Source organism: Scyliorhinus canicula, chromosome 26 (genome assembly GCF_902713615.1).
Source record: "Scyliorhinus canicula chromosome 26, sScyCan1.1, whole genome shotgun sequence".
In the NCBI taxonomy this organism is placed as follows: Eukaryota; Metazoa; Chordata; class Chondrichthyes; order Carcharhiniformes; family Scyliorhinidae; genus Scyliorhinus; species Scyliorhinus canicula.
Genome location: NC_052171.1, coordinates 23,112,890 through 23,131,313, shown reverse-complemented (window position 1 = coordinate 23,131,313; position 18,424 = coordinate 23,112,890). Strand labels below are relative to the sequence as shown.

Below are 18,424 nucleotides of genomic sequence, written 5' to 3'. Positions count from 1 at the left end.
GCAACAGAGCTAACCACTGTGCTGCTGTGCCGTCCATGAACTCTTGCCTTGAACTGTAAGAATTCACTTTCTCCATAAGATACACTCGGGAAACTTGCTGACGATTGACCCGATTGGTTGACAGGGGTGTAAAGTTGGCGTGGGATGCGAGTCAGCCTTTGTGATGTGATTGGACACATTTCCTTCTGCACACGTGCCAGGTTTTTATGAATTGTCTTGCTGTTTTTAATGGCAGGGACCTTTCCAATAACAGAATTGGATGTCTGCATCCTGCTATGTTCCAGAGCCTAACGAGTCTGACTAAATTGTGAGTATTTGTACCCTTTGAGCTGACTTGCAGCCCCGGTCTGTGTCCGTGACGGGCTCGTCCCTCTCAGAGTTGACACTGTCAGGTGGAGATTCCATTCAGCAGTTCAACCAATTGAATGGTTTTGCTGCAGTGAGTGAGGGACTGTTGCAGGTGACAGGTGGGGCAGTAAAGCAGAGGACACCCCAGATTGAAGTTTATTGGCAAAGGGACCGGCGACGGGATGAGGAAAAGATTTAGCCAACAAGCTGTTATGACCAGGGATATACCGGCACCCTGACGTTATTCAGGCAGTGCTCTTTGTGTGTTTACCTTCAGAGAGGGTACGTTTCTGGGTAAGCGGTCACCCTCAGTGGGCCATTTAACAGTGGGACCTTTGACCTTCATACCCACATAGCAATTAGGAGCAGAATGAGGCCACTCGGCCCCTCCAGCCTGCTCCGCCATTCAATAAGATCTGATTGTAACCTCAGCCCCACATTCTGCCCACTTAGAACAACCTTTGGCTCCCTTGTCAGTCAGGAATCTCTCGACCTCTGCTTTAAAAACACTCAGTGACCCTGCCTCCATGACAGTCCAGCGAAGAGCGTGCCAAAGATTTGCAATCCTCTGAGAGAACAACGTCACTCTGTCTTGAATTGGGCATCATCTTCTTTTGAACCCGTGTCCCCCCGTTGCCTGCCCTACGAGGAGAAGCTTCCTCCCCACATCCACCCTGTCAAAGCCCCTCACAATCTTCGATGTTTCATCACCTCTCCTTCCTCTAAACCCCAATGGGCACAGGCCCAACCTGTCTAGCCTTTCCATTTCCTTTTCCTTTCCCTCCGCCCCCAAATCCCAGTGTCAGTCCAGCTAACCTTCTCTGAACTGTCTCCAATGTAATCACGGGAAGCACGGTAGCATAGTGGTTAGCATCAATGCTTCACAGCTCCAGGGTCCCAGGTTCGATTCCCGGCTGGGTCACTGTCTGTGTGGAGTCTGCATGTCCTCCCCGTGTGTGCGCGGGTTTCCTCCGGGTGCTCCGGTTTCCTCCCACAGTCCAAAGATGTGCGGGTTAGGTGGATTGGCCATGCTAAATTGCCCGTAGTGTCCTAATAAATGTAAGGTTAAGGGGGGGTTGTTGGGTTACGGGTATAGGGTGAATATGTGGGTTTGAGTAGGGTGATCATTGCTCGGCACAACATCGAGGGCCGAAGGGCCTGTTCTGTGCTGTACTGTTCTAAATTCTAAATCCTTCCTTAAATAAGGAGACCAAATCTGTGCACAATACACCAGACGTGGTCTTACCCTATACAACTGCAGCCAAACATCCCTAATTTTAGATTCCATTCCCCTTGCTTGAAACACCAGCAATCTACCTGCAGACTAACCTTTTATTTTTCAGTACCATCACATCCAGGGCGCTCCGCAGCGCTGAGTTCTGCACTCTCTCTGTTTAAACAGTATCCGTCTTTCTATTATTCCTGCCGAAACGAACGATTTCCATTATACTCCACATTTCTGCCCACTCACTTCAACCTGTCTGTTTCATTGCAGACTCCTTATGTCCCCTTTACTCTCCTACCTGATCAGAAACTTTAGCAACCAATACAATTTGGCCCTTTCTCCAAGTCATGGGTAAGAAACTGTGAATGGTCAAGGCCCCAGCGCTGATCCCTGTAGCACTCCACTCAACACATCCTGCCAATCTGAAATGACCCATTTATGCTGACCCTCTGCTTCCTCATGGCTAACCAATCCTCTATCCACTCTAACATGTTACCCCCAACGCCATGACCTCTTATTTTGTGTGGTAATCCTTGACGCATTTGCCAAATGCCTCCTGGAAATCTAGGTACAGCACATTCGCAGGTTCCCCTTTATCCTTGTTGCTAGATCTCCAGTAAATTCGAAATGATTTCCCTTTCACAAAACCATGTTGACCCTGCCTGATTCCATTGTGATTACTTCCTTCGTTACACAATCCAGCAATTTCCCTGTGACAGATGTTCAGCTAACTGGCCTGTCGTCCCCTGCTCTCTGTCTGCTTCCTTTCTTGAATCGAGGAGTCAAATTGGCTGTGATGCAATCCGATGGGACTGTCCCAGAATCGAGGGAATTTGGGAGAATTAAAACCAGTGGATCTGCTACCTCGGGGTCCAAATCACTTTTTCAGTCCCCTTTCCCTGCTAATTGTAATTGTTTTAAATTCCTCTCCCCCTTTCACCTCTTGAAGCAGACATATTTCTGGGATGTTATTTGTATCCTCTGCAGTAAATCCAGAGAATCCCTACAGTGCAGAAGGAGGCCATTCGGCCCATCGAGTAAGCACCCACCCTCTGAAAGAGCCAGTCTTTCTTGGCCCATTCCCGTAATCCTGTGCATTGATCAGTGTCAATCGCCCCAACCTGCGCATTTTTGGACTGTGGGAGGAAACCGGAGCACCCGGAGGAAACCCACACAGACCCGGGGTGAATGTGCAGACTCCACACAGTCACCTGAGGCCGGAATTGAACCCGGGACCCTGGCGCTGTGAGGCAGCAGTGCTAACCATCATGCCACTTTGCAGAATTATATGCTTTTCCTCCCAATTTAATGGTATCTTTAACTTCTTTAGTTAGCCAGAGATATGTCCTTCCAATAGAGTCTCTCTTTCTCACATGAATGTATCTTTCTGAATCATCTGAAATATCCCCTTCAACGTCTGATACTTTATCTCTACTGATTTGTCCCTTAACCTAATCTCCCAGTTCACTTTAGCCAGCTGCGTTGTCATGTCCTCATGATTGCCTTTTATTAAGTTTAAAACGCTAGTCTTAAATCCACTCCTCCCTCGCTCAGATTGAATGTGGAATTCAATCATCTTCTGATCACTGCTACCCAGGGAGCCTTCACTATGGGTCATTGATTAATTTTACACATGACCAGATCTGGCACAGCCTGCTCTCTGGTTGGTGCTAAATCAGCTGCTCCAGGAATCTATCCTGGAAACACGCCACGAGCTCATCATCAATGCTCCCTTTGCCAATCTGATTTGTCCAACCCACAGATTAAAATCGCCCAGGATTATCGGCGTTTTTCACAAGCCCCCCCATTAATTTTTCCTTGATACCATGTCCCGGGGTGTGGATACTGGTCGGGGGCCTATAAACCGCTCCCACATGTGACTCCTGACCGTTACGATTTCTCACCTCGGCTGAACGGGCCTGGTGGACAGATCGAGTTAAATCTGAGCAAGAGACGACGTTTGATCTTTGCCACCGCTTTAGGTCCCCCCTCTCTCTGTGTCGTCATTGTTTACAGACAACAATCTCCAGCCCAGTGAGGAACATAGGGGGAGGGGGGGGGGGGGGGGGGGGGAGGGGGGGGGGGGGGGGGGGGAACCCACTCTGGTTGTCTGCACAGAGTACGGTCATAGCTACTGTATCGCAAGCTTGGTACATCCTGTTGCTTCTGTCACTGCACGAAAAATAATAGCTTATTCTGTCTCCTCCTCAACAGAATAAACATCCCCTTCAAAACGGACTATTGTATTGAGTAGCAACAGCAATAACTTGTATTTATATAGAACGTTTAAGCCAAGGTGCTACTCAGGAACCTTAGGAAGCAAAATTAGAGACAGTGCCACATGAGAAGATAGGGCCTCTGGACCAAAGGATGATTAAAAAGTTTGGTGCTGAGGAATGTCTGAGGAGAGGTTTGGGCTGGGAATTCTGGAATTCCGGAGCTGAAGACACAGCCGCCAATTAAAACTGGGCATGCACAAGAACTGGGGGCACGCAGAGATCTCAGGGGATTGAAGGGCTGGTGGAGTTTACAGAGATAGGGAGAGGCAAAGCTAACAGGGATGAGGGTTGGAACTGCTTGGAGTGGGGTGGACCCTGCACTGCGTTATCAATATTTCTGTTGTTAAGTGGTCAGCGTTTCGCGCATTGGTCTGGGAATTTCTAACAGCTGATTATTTACACAGGAATCTGTCGGGGAACATCTTCTCCACCCTCTCCCCAGAACTCTTCGTTGCCTTGGTTTCTCTTAAAGCTGTGTGAGTATGATGGTGCTCTCCTTTCACTCTCCTTCCTTTGCTGCTGGAACCAATGTAACTTTCCCTCCTGCCTCCAGAGGTACAGGTCCTACTGCATTGTGCTAAATCCGGGTACAACTCTCATGCTGTTGTTTATGGAGATTATCAAGGCAGAGTGTAAATCCCAAATGAACAAGCTCAATGTGACTGCTCCCCTACAGAACCCACAAAAATATCCTGCAGTTGAACAACATTCTCCATTCACGGTTTGAATAGATGCTTAAAACTATCTCTGATATGTTAATAATCTTACCTCTGTGTGCATTTGCTGTCAATGAAACCTTCATTCCTGTTGTAATGGGTTTGTAGCGACCTCTTTCCGTGAGAAATTCCTGAGCCCATATTAATAATGGGAATTGCCTATGTAAACCTGTCACAATGTAATTACGCCCTCCCTCCAGTGATGACGCTATCGCACCACTGTTTCTCCCCCTCCACCAAGGCATGGATTTTAGTAAGGCGTTTGATAAGGTTCCCCATGGTCGGCTCATGAAGAAAGTAAGGAGGTGTGGGATCGAGGGAAATTTGGCCAATTGGATCACTAACTGGCTATCTCATTGAAGACAGAGGGTGGTGGTGGATGGAAAATTTTCAGACTGGAGACCAGTTACCAGCGGTGTACCACAGGGATCAGTGCTGGGTCCTCTGCTATTTGTGATTTTTATCAATGACTTGGAGGAGGGGGCTGAAGGGTGGGTCAGTAAATTTGCTGATGACACCAAGGTCAGTGGAGTAGTGGATGAGGTGCAGTGCTGTTTAGGCTGCAAAGAGACATTGACAGGATGCAGAGCTGGGCCAAAAAAAGGCAGATGGAGTTTAACCCTGATAAGTGAGAGGTGATTCATTTTGGTAGAAGAAATTTGAATGTGGATTTCAGGGTCAACGGCAGGGTTCTGAGGAATGTGGAGGAACAGAGAGATCTTGGGGTTCATGTCCACAGATCTCTGAAGGTTGCCACTCAAGTGGATAGAGCTGTGAAGAAGGCCTATAGTGTATTAGCGTTTATTAACAGGGGGCTTGAGTTTAAGAGCCGCGGGGTTATGCTGCAACTATACATGACCCTGGTGAGACCACATTTGGAGTATTGGGTGCAGTTCTGGTCATCTCACTATGGGAAGGATGTGGAAGCATTGGAAAGGGTGCAAAGGAGATTTACCAGGATGCTACCTGGTTTGCAGGATAGGTCTTATGAGGAAAGGTTGAGGGAGCTAGGGCTTTTCTCTTTGGAGCGGAGGAGGATGAGAGGCGACTTAATAGAGGTTTATAAGATGATGAGAGGGATAGATAGAGTGGACGTTCAGAGACTATTTCCTCAGGTGGATGTAGCTGTTACAAGGGAGCATAACTATAAGGTTCAGGGTGGGAGATATAGGAGGGATGTCCGAGGTAGGTTCTTTACTCAGAGATTGGTTAGGGTGTGGAATGGACTGCCTGCTGTGATAGTGGAGTCGGACACTTTGGGAACTTTCAAGCGGTTATTGGATAGTCACATGGAGTGCACTAGAATGAAAATGAAATGAAAATCTCTTTATTGTCACGAGTAGGCTTCAATGAAGTTACTGTGAAAAGCCCCTAGTCACCACATTCCGGCGCATGGAGCACACCAGAATGACAGGGAGTGGGATAGCTTTACCTTGGTTTTGGATAAAGCTCGGCACAACATCGAGGGCCGAAGGGCCTGTTCTGCGCTGTACTGTTCTATGTTCATGCCTTTTCTCCAACTCCACTGTGCTTTCAAATCGGCCTGTATTTTACTATAACTCGTAGTAATATCAAAACAGTATCGTACTGCACAATAAAATTTGGGAATCTGAAGGTATCTGAAAAGACTGGAACCAGGCACTTGGAATTTCTCCGGCAGCTCCTTAAAAGTGGTAAACCTTCCCCTCCACAAACAGGTCTCCAAACCTCTGCAAACCCTTCCCCTCCACGACTTAAACGTCGAGTGTAAACCGGCTGGCAGGGAAAGGTGGTTGCAGATGGGGGGCTAGTGAAGGCAGGGAACAGAGCTTAAAATGCTGCCTGATCTGTTTCCAAATTCTCAGGGTGGACACCACCACTGGATTCAGGGAAAGCTTCCCGGAGAGAAAGGCAACGATGTGGTTACTATGGCACCAAGGCTGGAAACCGTGCAGGAGCTCGCTTCCATTTTCGGGGAGTCAGACTGACCGGGGCTGCAGACGGAGTGAAGGGGGAATGTCCTCGCCTTCACCTCGTTGATAGCCTGGAGACGGGTTCCCCTGGGAAGGAGGTCTCCTACTCTGCCCAGTGCCTCGGCCTGGTTGGGTGACCTCGTCATTCTTACATTTGGAGAAGGTGAAGTTCACCATCAGGGAGTGGGGAGGAGGATTCTACCTCATGGCAGCCATTCACTTCCTGCTTTAAGGAGCTGGTCACCGGCAGCTGTGAGGGGGTTCAGTTTAGTTCTGTGGGGTTAAGTTAATTTGTGCTATTAATTGTTCATCCCGTTCTTCTATTGTGTAACTTTGGTGAATTGTTTTGTATGATTATGTTTATTACGGAAAACTTTTGATAAAAGTTTTCAGAGCAATGCCCTGAATTCAGTGAGCTTCCTGGCTCAGCTAGCCTGTCAGAGAGTGTGGGTTACAGTGAGACACAGCTCTGAGCAGCAATAAACTGGGAAAGTGATACTGGGCAACAGGGCAGGAAATCTGTCAGAGAGAGAAAGTATAAAATCTAAAATCAGATCAGAAATACTTCCCCATGTGTGTTCTTGTCCGTTCGTTCTTTCTCTCTGTCTCTCTATCTATCTATCTATCTATCTATCTCTCTCTCTCTCTCTCTCTCTCTCTCTCTCTCTATCTATCTATCTCTCTCTCCCTGTCTCTCTCTCTGTCTCTCTAACTCTCTCCCTCTTTCTCTCTCTCTCTCCCTCTCTTTCTCTCTGTCTCTCTCTTTCTCGCCCTCTCACTGTCTCTCTCTCCCTCTCTCTGTCTCTCTCTCTGTCTCTCTCTCTCTCTCCCTCTCCCTCTCTCTCTCTATGTCTCTCTTTCTGTCCCTCTCTCTGTCGCTCTCTCTCTCTCCCTCTCCCCCTCTTTCTCTCTCTCTGTCTCTCTTTCTCTCCCTCTCTGTCTCTCTCTCTCTGTCTATCTCTGTCTCTGTCCCCCCCTCTCCCCCCCCCCCCCCCCTCTCTCTCTCTCTCTCTCTCCCCCTCCCTCCCTGTCTCTCGTTGGGTTTGAGTTAAGTTTTGAATTTTATTAAGCTCCCAGCGGGTATAAATCTGTGCCTCAAAGATGCTGACTTAATCCAGTTGTTAATCTTGAGAGAGAGAGGGAGGGGGCAAGTCCATGGAGGAACGTGAACACAAACCGATTTGAAGTCAGGCTGAGTGTGTATTTTGTGACTGTCGAGCGTCCCCAGTGGGCAGCTCCAGTGCACGGACCAAGCAGAGGGAACATTGCTGTGAATCTAACCCAATATACTCGACAGATTCCCAAGAGTAATGGGCACCATTCACTGGTGAAGCCACTGTCACTGAGCACTCCCAGACCGTGTAGGTCACCATCGGAGACAGATTAGTCTCTCACCCTCTGCCCCAGCCGCATGTCTGGGGAGAACGTTACTCCAATGCCACATCAGACATTGTGGTGTGAGTGCGATGACCCAGGTTGGCACCAGGTTAGAGGGTGTTTTGTGCCCGAGAGTAACTATTGATGCTGCCCAACTCATTTCACACCGGATCCTAATAGTCAACAGAAGGAACCATGACCCCATCATTGGGTTCAAACACAGAGGTGAAAGGTCAGCCCCTAAACGTACAAACATATGAATTGGGAGTGGTCCATTCGAGCCATTCAATAAGATCATGGCTGATCCCAACTCCACATCCCCTCTGACCCCCGATAACCTTTCACCCCCTTGTTCATCAACAATCTCTCCAGCTCTGCCTTAAAACTATTCCCAGACTCTGCTTCCCCTGCCCTTTGAGGAAGAGAGTTCCCGAGACCCTCCACCCTCTGAGAGAGAGATTCTCCTCGTCTCCGTCTGAAATGGGAATTTTACAATCTCCGACACAAGGTAACATCCTCCCCACATCCACCCTGTCAAAACCCTTCAGGGTATTCTCTTACTCTTCCAAACTCCAGTGGAAACAAGCCGAGCCTGTCCAACATTTCCTCAGAAGATAACCATTCCTGGTATTAGTCCGGTAAACCTTCTCTGAACTGCTTCCAACTCATTTACATCTTTCCTTCAATAAGGAGACCAACACTGTGCACATTACTCCAGATGTGGTCTCACCAATGTCCTGTACAACTGAACCTCCCAACTTGTGCACTCAATTCCCCCCCACAATGAATGAGAATATTTACGGGGTTTTCCTCATGGCTTTCAGTACCTGTATAATTTTCCAATTGTGATTCATGCACTGTGACACCCAGATCCCTCTGCACCTCGGAGCTGTCAGCTATTCGTCAGCTACAGGGGATTGGTCAGCCCAACACATTGCTCAGTACCCAGGTGGCTGAGTTCCTCCCTCCCTTCCGTTTCCTGATTTCCAGCTATTCCTGGGGTGTTCATTGTAATCTCGAAAGTGAAGACCGATGCAAAATACCCGCTCAATTCATCTGCCCCCTCCTTATTATCCATTCCCCAGACTCACTTTCAACAAGAACAAAGCTCATTTTATTAATTCCTTTCTTTGTTAAATCTCTACAGAAACTCTTCCTATCTGTCTTTATATTTCTAGCTCGCTTTGTCTCGGACTGCAATATTACCCTCCCTGTTAATCATTGTCATTCTTTGCTGTTCTGTAGCTTCTGTCCAATCCTCTGACCTGCCATATATTAATTTTCAAATTTGATATTGCCCCTGCCCCTTGGGATAATCCTTCCTCAATCCCCTTTGCCAACCCCAGCTGATGACCTTTTCAGCTCCGATTCCAACTTCACTGTGCTTTCATTACAGCGACTTCAACTCTGAGTTCCTCATATGTGACTGTAACATGCAGTGGGTGCTGAAGTGGAGGAGGAATACCTCTGTCCGAATCACAGAGGAGACCGTCTGCGCTTATCCGAAGACACTGAGGGGACAATTGTTCAAAGACTTGAAGGAAGGCCAATTGGTCTGTGGTGAGTATAACAACAACTTGCATTGACACAGTGCGACAGCAGGCCCTGTGTTTGCTGTGCATCCCTAATTACCCCTTTGCTGAATGGTGCATTTCAGAGATGCTGTGGGTCTGGAGTCACATGTCGGCCAGACCGGGTAAGGAGGGCAGATTTCCCGCATTAAAGGACATTATGAACCAGATGGGTTTTTACAACAATGGACAAACCAGTCATGGTCAGCATGACTGAAATACACTTCATTTTCCACATTTAGGTTTCACCAGCTGCTGTAGAAGGATTTGAACCCGTGTTCCCAGAGCATTAGCCCGGACATCTAGATTAGTCTAGTGGTAGTACTGTGTCCCCCAGACTGGCTGGGACTAGACTGGGTGGGATATTAAAGGGTGGGGGGAGTGAGGGGGGAGAGTGGGGTTAGACTGGGTGGGATATTAAAGGGGAGGGGGAGAGTGGGATTAGACTGGGTGGGATATTAAAGGATGCGGGGAGTGAGGGGGAGAGTGGGATTAGACTGGGTGGGATATTAAAGGGAGCGGGGAGTGAGGGGGAGAGTGGGATTAGACTGGGTGGGATATTAAAGGGAGCGGGGAGTGAGGGGGGAGAGTGGGATTAGACTGGGTGGGATATTAAAGGATGCGGGGAGTGAGGGGGAGAGTGGGATTAGACTGGGTGGGATATTAAAGGATGCGGGGAGTGAGGGGGAGAGTGGGATTAGACTGGGTGGGATATTAAAGGGAGCGGGGAGTGAGGGGGAGAGTGGGATTAGACTGGGTGGGATATTAAAGGGTGCGGGAGTGAGGGGGGAGAGTGGGATTATACTGGGTGGGATATTAAAGGGTGAGAGGGGAGTGAGGGGCGAGGGGGATTAGACTGGGTGGGATTTTAAAGGGTGAGGGGATTAGACTGGGTGGGATTTTAAAGGGTGTGGGGAGTGAGAGGGAGAGTGGGATTAGACTGGGTGGGATATTAAAGGGAGCGGGGAGTGAGGGGGAGAGTGGGATTAGGCTGGGTGGGATATTAAAGGTGTGGGGAGTGAGGGGGAGAGTGGGATTAGACTGGGTGGGATATTAAAGGGTGAGGGGGAGAGTGGGATTAGACTGGGTGGGATATTAAAGGGTGTGGGGAGTGAGGGGAGAGTGGGATTAGACTGGGTGGGATATTAAATGGTGCGGGGAGTGAGGGGGAGTAGACAGGGTGGGATATTAAAGGGTGTGGGGAGTGAGGGGAGATTGGGATTAGACTGGGTGGGATATTAAAGGGTGTGGGGAGTGAGGGGAGAGTGGGGTTAGACTGGGTGGGATATTAAAGGGTGCGGGGAGTGAGGGGGAGAGTGGGATTAGACTGGGTGGGATATTAAAGGGTGTGGGGAGTGAAGGGAGAGTGGGGTTAGACTGGGTGGGATATTAAAGGGTGCGGGGAGTGAGGGGGAGAGTGGGATTAGACTGGGTGGGATATTAAAGGGTGCGGGGAGTGAGGGGGAGAGTGGGATTAGACTGGGTGGGATATTAAAGGGTGTGGGGAGAGAGGGGGGGAGTGGGATTAGACTGGGTGGGATATTAAAGGGTGTGGGGAGTGGGGGAGAGTGGGATTAGACTGGGTGGGATATTAAAGGGTGCAGGGAGTGAGGGGCAGTGGGATTAGACTGGGTGGGATATTAAAGGGTGCAGGGAGTGAGGGCGGAGAGTGGGATTAGACTGGGTGGGATACTAAAGGGTGCGGGAAATGAGGGGAGAGTGGGATTAGACTGGGTGGGATATTAAAGGGTGCAGGGAGTGAGGGGGGAGTGAGATTAGACTGGGTGGGATATTAAAGGGTGCGGGGAGTGAGGGGGAGAGTGGGATTAGACTGGGTGGGATATTAAAGGGTGCGGGTGAGGGGAGAGTGTGATTAGACTGGGTGGGATATTAAAGGGTGCGGGGAGTGAGGGGGAGAGTGGGATTAGACTGGGTGGGATATTAAAGGATGCGTGGAGTGAGGGGGAGAGTGGGATTAGACTGGGTGGGATATTAAAGGGTGTGGGGAGTGAGGGGGATTAGACTGGGTGGGATATTAAAGGGTGTGGGAAGTGAGGGGGGAGTGTGGGATTAGACTGGGTGGGATATTAAAGGGTGCGGGGAGTGAGGGGGGAGTAGGATTAGGCTGGGTGGGATATTAAAGGGTGTGGGGAGTGAGGGGGAGAGTGGGATTAGACTGGGTGGGATATTAAAGGGTGCTTGGAGTGAGGGAGAGAGTGGGATTAGACTGGGTGGGATATTAAAGGGTGTGGGGAGTGAGGGGGAGAGTTGGCATTAGGCTGGGTGGGATATTAAAGGGTGCGGGGAGTGAGGGGGGAGTGTGGGATTAGACTGGGTGGGATATTAAAGTGTGCGGAAAGGGAGGGAGAGAGTGGGATTAGACAGGGTGGGATATTAAAGGATGCGGGAGTGAGGGGGAGTGTGCGATTAGACTGGGTGGGATATTAAAGGATGCGGGAGTGAGGGGGGAGAGTGGGATTAGACAGGGTGGGATATTAAAGGATGCGGGAGTGAGGGGGGAGAGTGGGATTAGACTGGGTGGGATATTAAAGGATGCGGGAGTAAGGGGGAGAGTGGGATTAGAGTGGGTGGGATATTAAAGGGTGTGTGGAGGGGAGAGTGGGATTAGACTGGGTGGGATATTAAAGGGTGCGGGGAGTGAGGGGGAGAGTGGGATTAGACTGGGTGGGATATTAAAGGGTGTGGGGAGGGGAGAGTGGGATTAGACTGGGTGGGATATTAAAGGGTGTGGGGAGTGAGGGGGAGAGTGGGATTAGACTGGGTGGGATATTAAAGGGTGCGGGTGAGGGGAGAGTGTGATTAGACTGGGTGGGATATTAAAGGGTGCGGGGAGTGAGGGGGAGAGTGGGATTAGACTGGGTGGGATATTAAAGGATGCGTGGAGTGAGGGGGAGAGTGGGATTAGACTGGGTGGGATATTAAAGGGTGTGGGGAGTGAGGGGGATTAGACTGGGTGGGATATTAAAGGGTGTGGGAAGTGAGGGGGGAGTGTGGGATTAGACTGGGTGGGATATTAAAGGGTGCGGGGAGTGAGGGGGGAGTAGGATTAGACTGGGTGGGATATTAAAGGGTGTGGGGAGTGAGGGGGAGAGTGGGATTAGACTGGGTGGGATATTAAAGGGTGCTTGGAGTGAGGGAGAGAGTGGGATTAGACTGGGTGGCATATTAAAGGGTGCGGGGAGTGAGGGGGAGAGTTGGCATTAGGCTGGGTGGGATATTAAAGGGTGCGGGGAGTGAGGGGGGAGTGTGGGATTAGACTGGGTGGGATATTAAAGTGTGCGGAAAGGGAGGGAGAGAGTGGGATTAGACAGGGTGGGATATTAAAGGATGCGGGAGTGAGGGGGAGTGTGGGATTAGACTGGGTGGGATATTAAAGGATGCGGGAGTGAGGGGGGAGAGTGGGATTAGACAGGGTGGGATATTAAAGGATGCGGGAGTGAGGGGGGAGAGTGGGATTAGACTGGGTGGGATATTAAAGGATGCGGGAGTAAGGGGGAGAGTGGGATTAGAGTGGGTGGGATATTAAAGGGTGTGTGGAGGGGAGAGTGGGATTAGACTGGGTGGGATATTAAAGGGTGCGGGGAGTGAGGGGGAGAGTGGGATTAGACTGGGTGGGATATTAAAGGGTGTGGGGAGGGGAGAGTGGGATTAGACTGGGTGGGATATTAAAGGGTGTGGGGAGTGAGGGGGGAGTGGGATTAGACTGGGTGGGATATTAAAGGGTGTGGGGAGTGAGGGGGAGAGTGGGATTAGACTGGGTGGGATATTAAAGGGTGCGGGGAGTGAGGGGGAGAGTGGGATTAGACTGGGTGGGATATTAAAGGGTGCGGGGAGACAGGGTTGGAGACTCTGATTGGAGTGGATTAGTTATATGGAGGAGCACCGATTCAGGTTTGAGAAGAATTATTTCCTGGAACTTTCTCTGACTCGGGTGAGTAACAGTTCAGACTCAAATGATTCAGATCCGTCTTGGGAGGAACAGAAAGCAAAACGCAATGAGTGGAAATGGTGAGGGCTGTAAATATGATTCGGATGTTGGGATAAGATCCTGAACGATTGCTTTTTCACAGTCCAGCCTTTGACGAATGCTGGTTCGAGATTGGCTCCCACTTTTGGCAAAATGCATGTTTCTCAAAACGTTTTCATCTCAGACCATTCCCCTGCCGTCTGTTAAAATGCAGATGTTTCGAGGCCAGTTCAAAGCTCCTGGAAGTCATTTTCTGGTATTGTTGGTCTGTCAGAGGCACAGGGAAACCACAAGAGCAGTTAGTCACCTACCAGTAACTCTTGCTTTGCCCTCTGTAAGAGCCTCAAAGGAGCCATTAACCTTGAAGCCCAAGTTTGATACTTCCAGACGAGATTTTCCTGGGCGATTTCCATGGTTTTTGCCGAATCTGCAGTCCAGCGAGGCAACAGGAAAGAGGGTCGGTAGAGGGTCTGTTGTCTTCTGAGTTTGATCAGCAGTATTGGAGAAAGAAGGAAATGATCATCTCGGGACGTCCTAAAATGCATCGCAAGTTAAACTCTAGCCACTATTGCCACTGTGGGGAAAAGCAGCAAGATGATCAGAGGATTAGATAGGGTGGACAGTGAGAGCCTTTTTCCTCGGATGGTGATGTCCAGCACGAGGGGACATAGCTTTAAATTGAGGGGAGATAGATATAGGACAGATGTCAGAGGTAGATTCTTTACTCAGAGAGTAGTAAGGGTGTGGAATGCCCTGCCTGCAACAACAGTGGACTCGCCAACACTAAACGCATTCAAATGGTCATTGGATAGGCATATGGACGATAAGGGAATAGTGTAGATGGGCGTTAGAGGGGTTTCACAGGTCGGCGCAACATCGAGGGCCGAAGGGCCTGTACTGTGCTGTAATGTTCTATGTTCTAACATCTGCACAGCAAGATCCCAAAAACAGCCATGGAATAAAGGAATGGTCAACCTTTTTTTTAGCAATATTGATTGAAGAACAGGTATTGGCCAGGGAGACCTAGTCTGCCTTTCTCTGACACAGTGTCCCTGGGATCCTTGACGCCCGTCTGAAAGGGCAGAGGGGACATCCCATGTCATAGAATCCTTACAGTGCAGAAGGAGGCCATTCGGCCCATCGAGTCTGCACCGGCCCTTGGAAAGAGCACCCTACCTAGGTCCACTCCCCGCCCTATCCCTGTACCTCCACCTAACCTTTGGACACTAAGGGGCAATTTAACACGGCCAACCGTTCCAACCGGCACATCTTTGGGCTGTGGGAGGAAACAGCACAGCAGTCCCTCAGTACCTGGGAGTGTCAGTCTGGATTCTGAGCTCAATGTTTGCTCACATGGAGGGTATGGGTTGACTGGGCCAAAGGCCTGTTTAATGCTGTCTGCAATTTCTCCACAATCATTGCTAAGATGAAATGAAGCATGCTTCCTGTCCACCACAGGATTGGTTAGGATTTCCCCTGACACTAAATGGTGCAGTTCCCGTTGTAAATTGCGGCGTCGGCATTTTCTGTTTTGAATAATGCCACGTCAACTGTCACGGTGCAGATGCAGGCTCTGTCCACCGGATGGCACCATGAGACGTGCTTTGGCTGTCTTGCCAATTGTCGCAGAAATATCCGAAACTTCCAGTTATCAAGTGACCATTGATGGCAATTTATCAGCAAACTGTTTGTGACGCAACCTGTCCAGTTATTGAAATATAAGAAACACACAGAACAGACGAAGGCCATTTGGCCCATTGACCCTGTGCAAGCTTTCTGAAAGTAACCTTGCATTTTGACTTCAAACCATTGCATCTCAAGGGGTTGCCTGTTTCACATCCCCCCACCCCGTGAAAATAAAACTCAGCGACGTGGTTGATCGAGTTCATCATCTGCAGCCTGGGGCAGGATGTACAAAGTGGCCGGGAACATCAATTATGGGCAGCACGGTAGCACAGTGGTTAGCACAGTTACTTCACAGCTCCAGGGTCCCAGGTTCGATTCCGGCTTGGGTCACTATCTGTGCGGAGTCTGCACGTCCTCCCCGTGTGTGCGTGGGTTTCCTCCGGGTGCTCCGGTTTCCTCCCACAGTCCAAAGACGTGCAAGTTAGGTGGATTGGCCGTGCTAAATTGCTCTTAATGTCCACACAGGTGAGGTGGGGTTACGAGGATAGGATGGAGGCATGTCCTTAAGTAGGGTGCTCTTTCCAAGGGCCGGTGCAAACTCGATGGGCCGAATGGTCTCCTTCTGCACTGTAAATTCTGTGATTCTATGAATTTGGACGGAGAGGAAACTTTCTGAGTGAGGTTTGCCTAACCGATAAGAAGCTCCTGTTTGCATCTTGGCCAGGAGTTTAAGAGAGAACTTGGGAACAGAATGAGACCCTTGTCCTTGTGAATAGGGGCACAGAGTTCAGAAGCAAGTTAGGTTGAACTTTGACAGATCGTTAATTCGGCCAATTCAGGGCCGGACACTGAGGTGCAGAGGAGATTCACCAGAACGGCACCGGGAAGGAGGGACTTGGCAGAGAGAAGGTGGGGAGGAGCAGTGAGAGAGTGTGTGTTTAATGGTACAATGAACTGACTGACTGTGCTGGAAGATGTTCCAGCTGTGCAGACAGAAGATGACAATGTGTGACAGGTGAATGAATTGCTGAAGTCTGTTTGTGTTGTAGACGGGCCGTTGGAGCTGCCGATTCTGCAGCTGATTCCTTCCCTTCGGCAAGTGGTTTTCCAGGGTGACCGGCTGCCCTTCCTGTGCACTGCGACCTACCTGGACAACAGCACCAGGGTCCTCTGGTACCACAACAGCATCCTCATGGAGTCAGAGGAAAAGGGCGGCCTGATCATTGTGGACAGCCTGATTCACGACTGCACCCTGATATCCAGGTATTCCCAGCATATCTTTCAGGATAAGGGAAGGGGAGGGGTGAAGAGAGGGGGGGGTTGCAGCAGGTTTAGAACAGAGATAGGCAAAAATTACTCCTCCCAAAGGGTTGTGAATCTGTGGAATTTGCTACCTCAGAGTGCGGTGGATGCTGGGACAGAGAGTAAATTTAAGGAGGGGTTAGACAGATTTTTAATTAGTAATGGGTTGAAGGGTTACGGAGAACGGGCCGGACGGTGGAGTTGAGGCCAGGATGAGATGAGCCATGATCGTATTGAATGGCGGAGGGGGCTCGAGGGGCTGAACGGCCACTCCTGCTCCTTCTGTCCTCAAAAGGCATCATCTCAGCACACGATCTCTAATGGAGCAGATACTCAGAACACCAACTACACAATGGACACGAAACTCCCTCCACAGACCAGGTACGGGACACACCAGCTCATTACTCATCAGTGACTGGGAAAGCCAACTCCCACCGGGGATCAGTCCTTCCATTCACCCGCCCTGCCTTCGCCTCCAACTCCATTGACCCCCGTCTTAGTCCAATCTGTAACTAGTGAGAATGCAGACTAGCTGAAATAAACTTGCCTGTCTTTGTAAGGTAATCATCTGATGCAACTGACCATTGACCTTGCCTTGCAGCGAACTGATCCTCTCAAACATTTACCTACTTGCCAGTGGAGAGTGGGAATGTGTCATCACAACGTCACGGGGCAACGCATCCAGGAAAGTGGACATTGTGGTTCTGGACACATCTGCAACGTACTGTCAGGCCGAACAGGTCATTAACAACAGAGGGGACTTTAGGTCAGTGAAAGATGTTTTGAAAGATGTCGGAAACTTGCTTGCAGTCGTGTTTAATGCGTTTTATACAAAATATGCCCCTGGGAAGAGGTTGTATCTTCTCAATCCAATCACTTTTAATTTGCATGTTTAAGACTAGTTTCTGTATCTTTGCCTGATGTTCCACATGAGTTGTGAGTTTATGAGACTATTATTTGCGAATGCTGTGCATTATGATGTGGGCTCCCTGCCTTTCACTAGTCACTCTGAGTGTACCAAACACCTCTGGGTCTCTGTTCACAGCCTCGCGAACTGAGAGGTGCTTCTCCTTCAGAAAAAGGAAATTCCAGGAAGCAGAATTTTAAGATTACCTTTAAGAAATGGGTGTTTACTACTGCAGTGATGTCAGAGAGTGGGTGGAGCTGGACTGTCTGTCGGCTTTTTACTTTCGTTTTAGGCTGTCTGCTGCAGGGTGTGTTTTAGTTTCGTTTTCAGTGTTGGAGCTGAAGCCAGACAAAGGAGCTGTACTGCTGTTCTCTCTGCCATCAAAAGACTATCTCTTGATCATTTGGTGAATTCAGAATTATAAATGTTCTCAGTAGTGAATGTAAACCTAATGTGCTTCTGTTAAAAGGTGTTTCTTTTGTCTTCTGGATGTTGTTTGGGAAGTTATTAAGGATTACTTAGTGTTGTACTCTTTGGGGGTTGTATTTTAATTAATGTTTGCTAAGATGTTCACTGTATGTTTTAAAAAGGTTAACTTGAGTTCATAGAATAAACATTGTTTTGCTTTAAAAACTTTTCCATTTCTGCTGTGCCACACCTGTAGAGTGGGCCGTGTGCTCCCCATATCACAATCTATTTAAAGTTGTGGGTCAGGTGAACTCCATGATGCACTTTGGGGTTCTCTAAACCCTGGCCCATAACAAATTGGGGGCTCGTCCGGGATAAAAGTCTATCTGTTGGACTGGCTTTGTGAACAAAGACAGTGAGGGATAAACATATTGTGGTTGCTTTTCAGGTGTGGTATTCTAGTTTAAGTAGGGAGTGTGATGTGGACAATGGCTCGTTCAGAGGCTGTGAAGTTTTTGGGGGTGGAGATGGTCACACACAGTACCTTATGGACAGAGACTAAAAGCAGACTGTTAGATTTGGCAAAAACATTGCAGTTAACATTACCTGACAAAATGTGAAAAGATGAGGTAATTATAGCGGTGGCTAAGCATTTAAAGTTGCCTGAGACACAGTCTGACTCATGAGAAATGGCAAAGAGCCAGTTGCAGATTAAGCAACTTGAA

General features: G+C 49.1%; 1 protein-coding gene across 1 annotated transcript in view; it reads left to right on the top strand.

Annotated features, from left to right (window-relative positions):
• Window positions 1-17,280, top strand: part of LOC119957293 (adhesion G protein-coupled receptor A2-like) — a 153,458-nt gene extending 136,178 nt beyond the window's left edge. Inside the window, exons 4-8 of the mRNA XM_038785130.1 lie at window positions 236-307; window positions 4,257-4,328; window positions 9,294-9,457; window positions 16,132-16,345; window positions 16,986-17,280. Of these exons, the coding sequence (XP_038641058.1) occupies window positions 236-307; window positions 4,257-4,328; window positions 9,294-9,457; window positions 16,132-16,345; window positions 16,986-17,280 (817 nt within the window). The remainder of the gene's footprint in view (window positions 1-235; window positions 308-4,256; window positions 4,329-9,293; window positions 9,458-16,131; window positions 16,346-16,985) is intronic.
• Window positions 17,281-18,424: the final 1,144 nt, after the last annotated feature.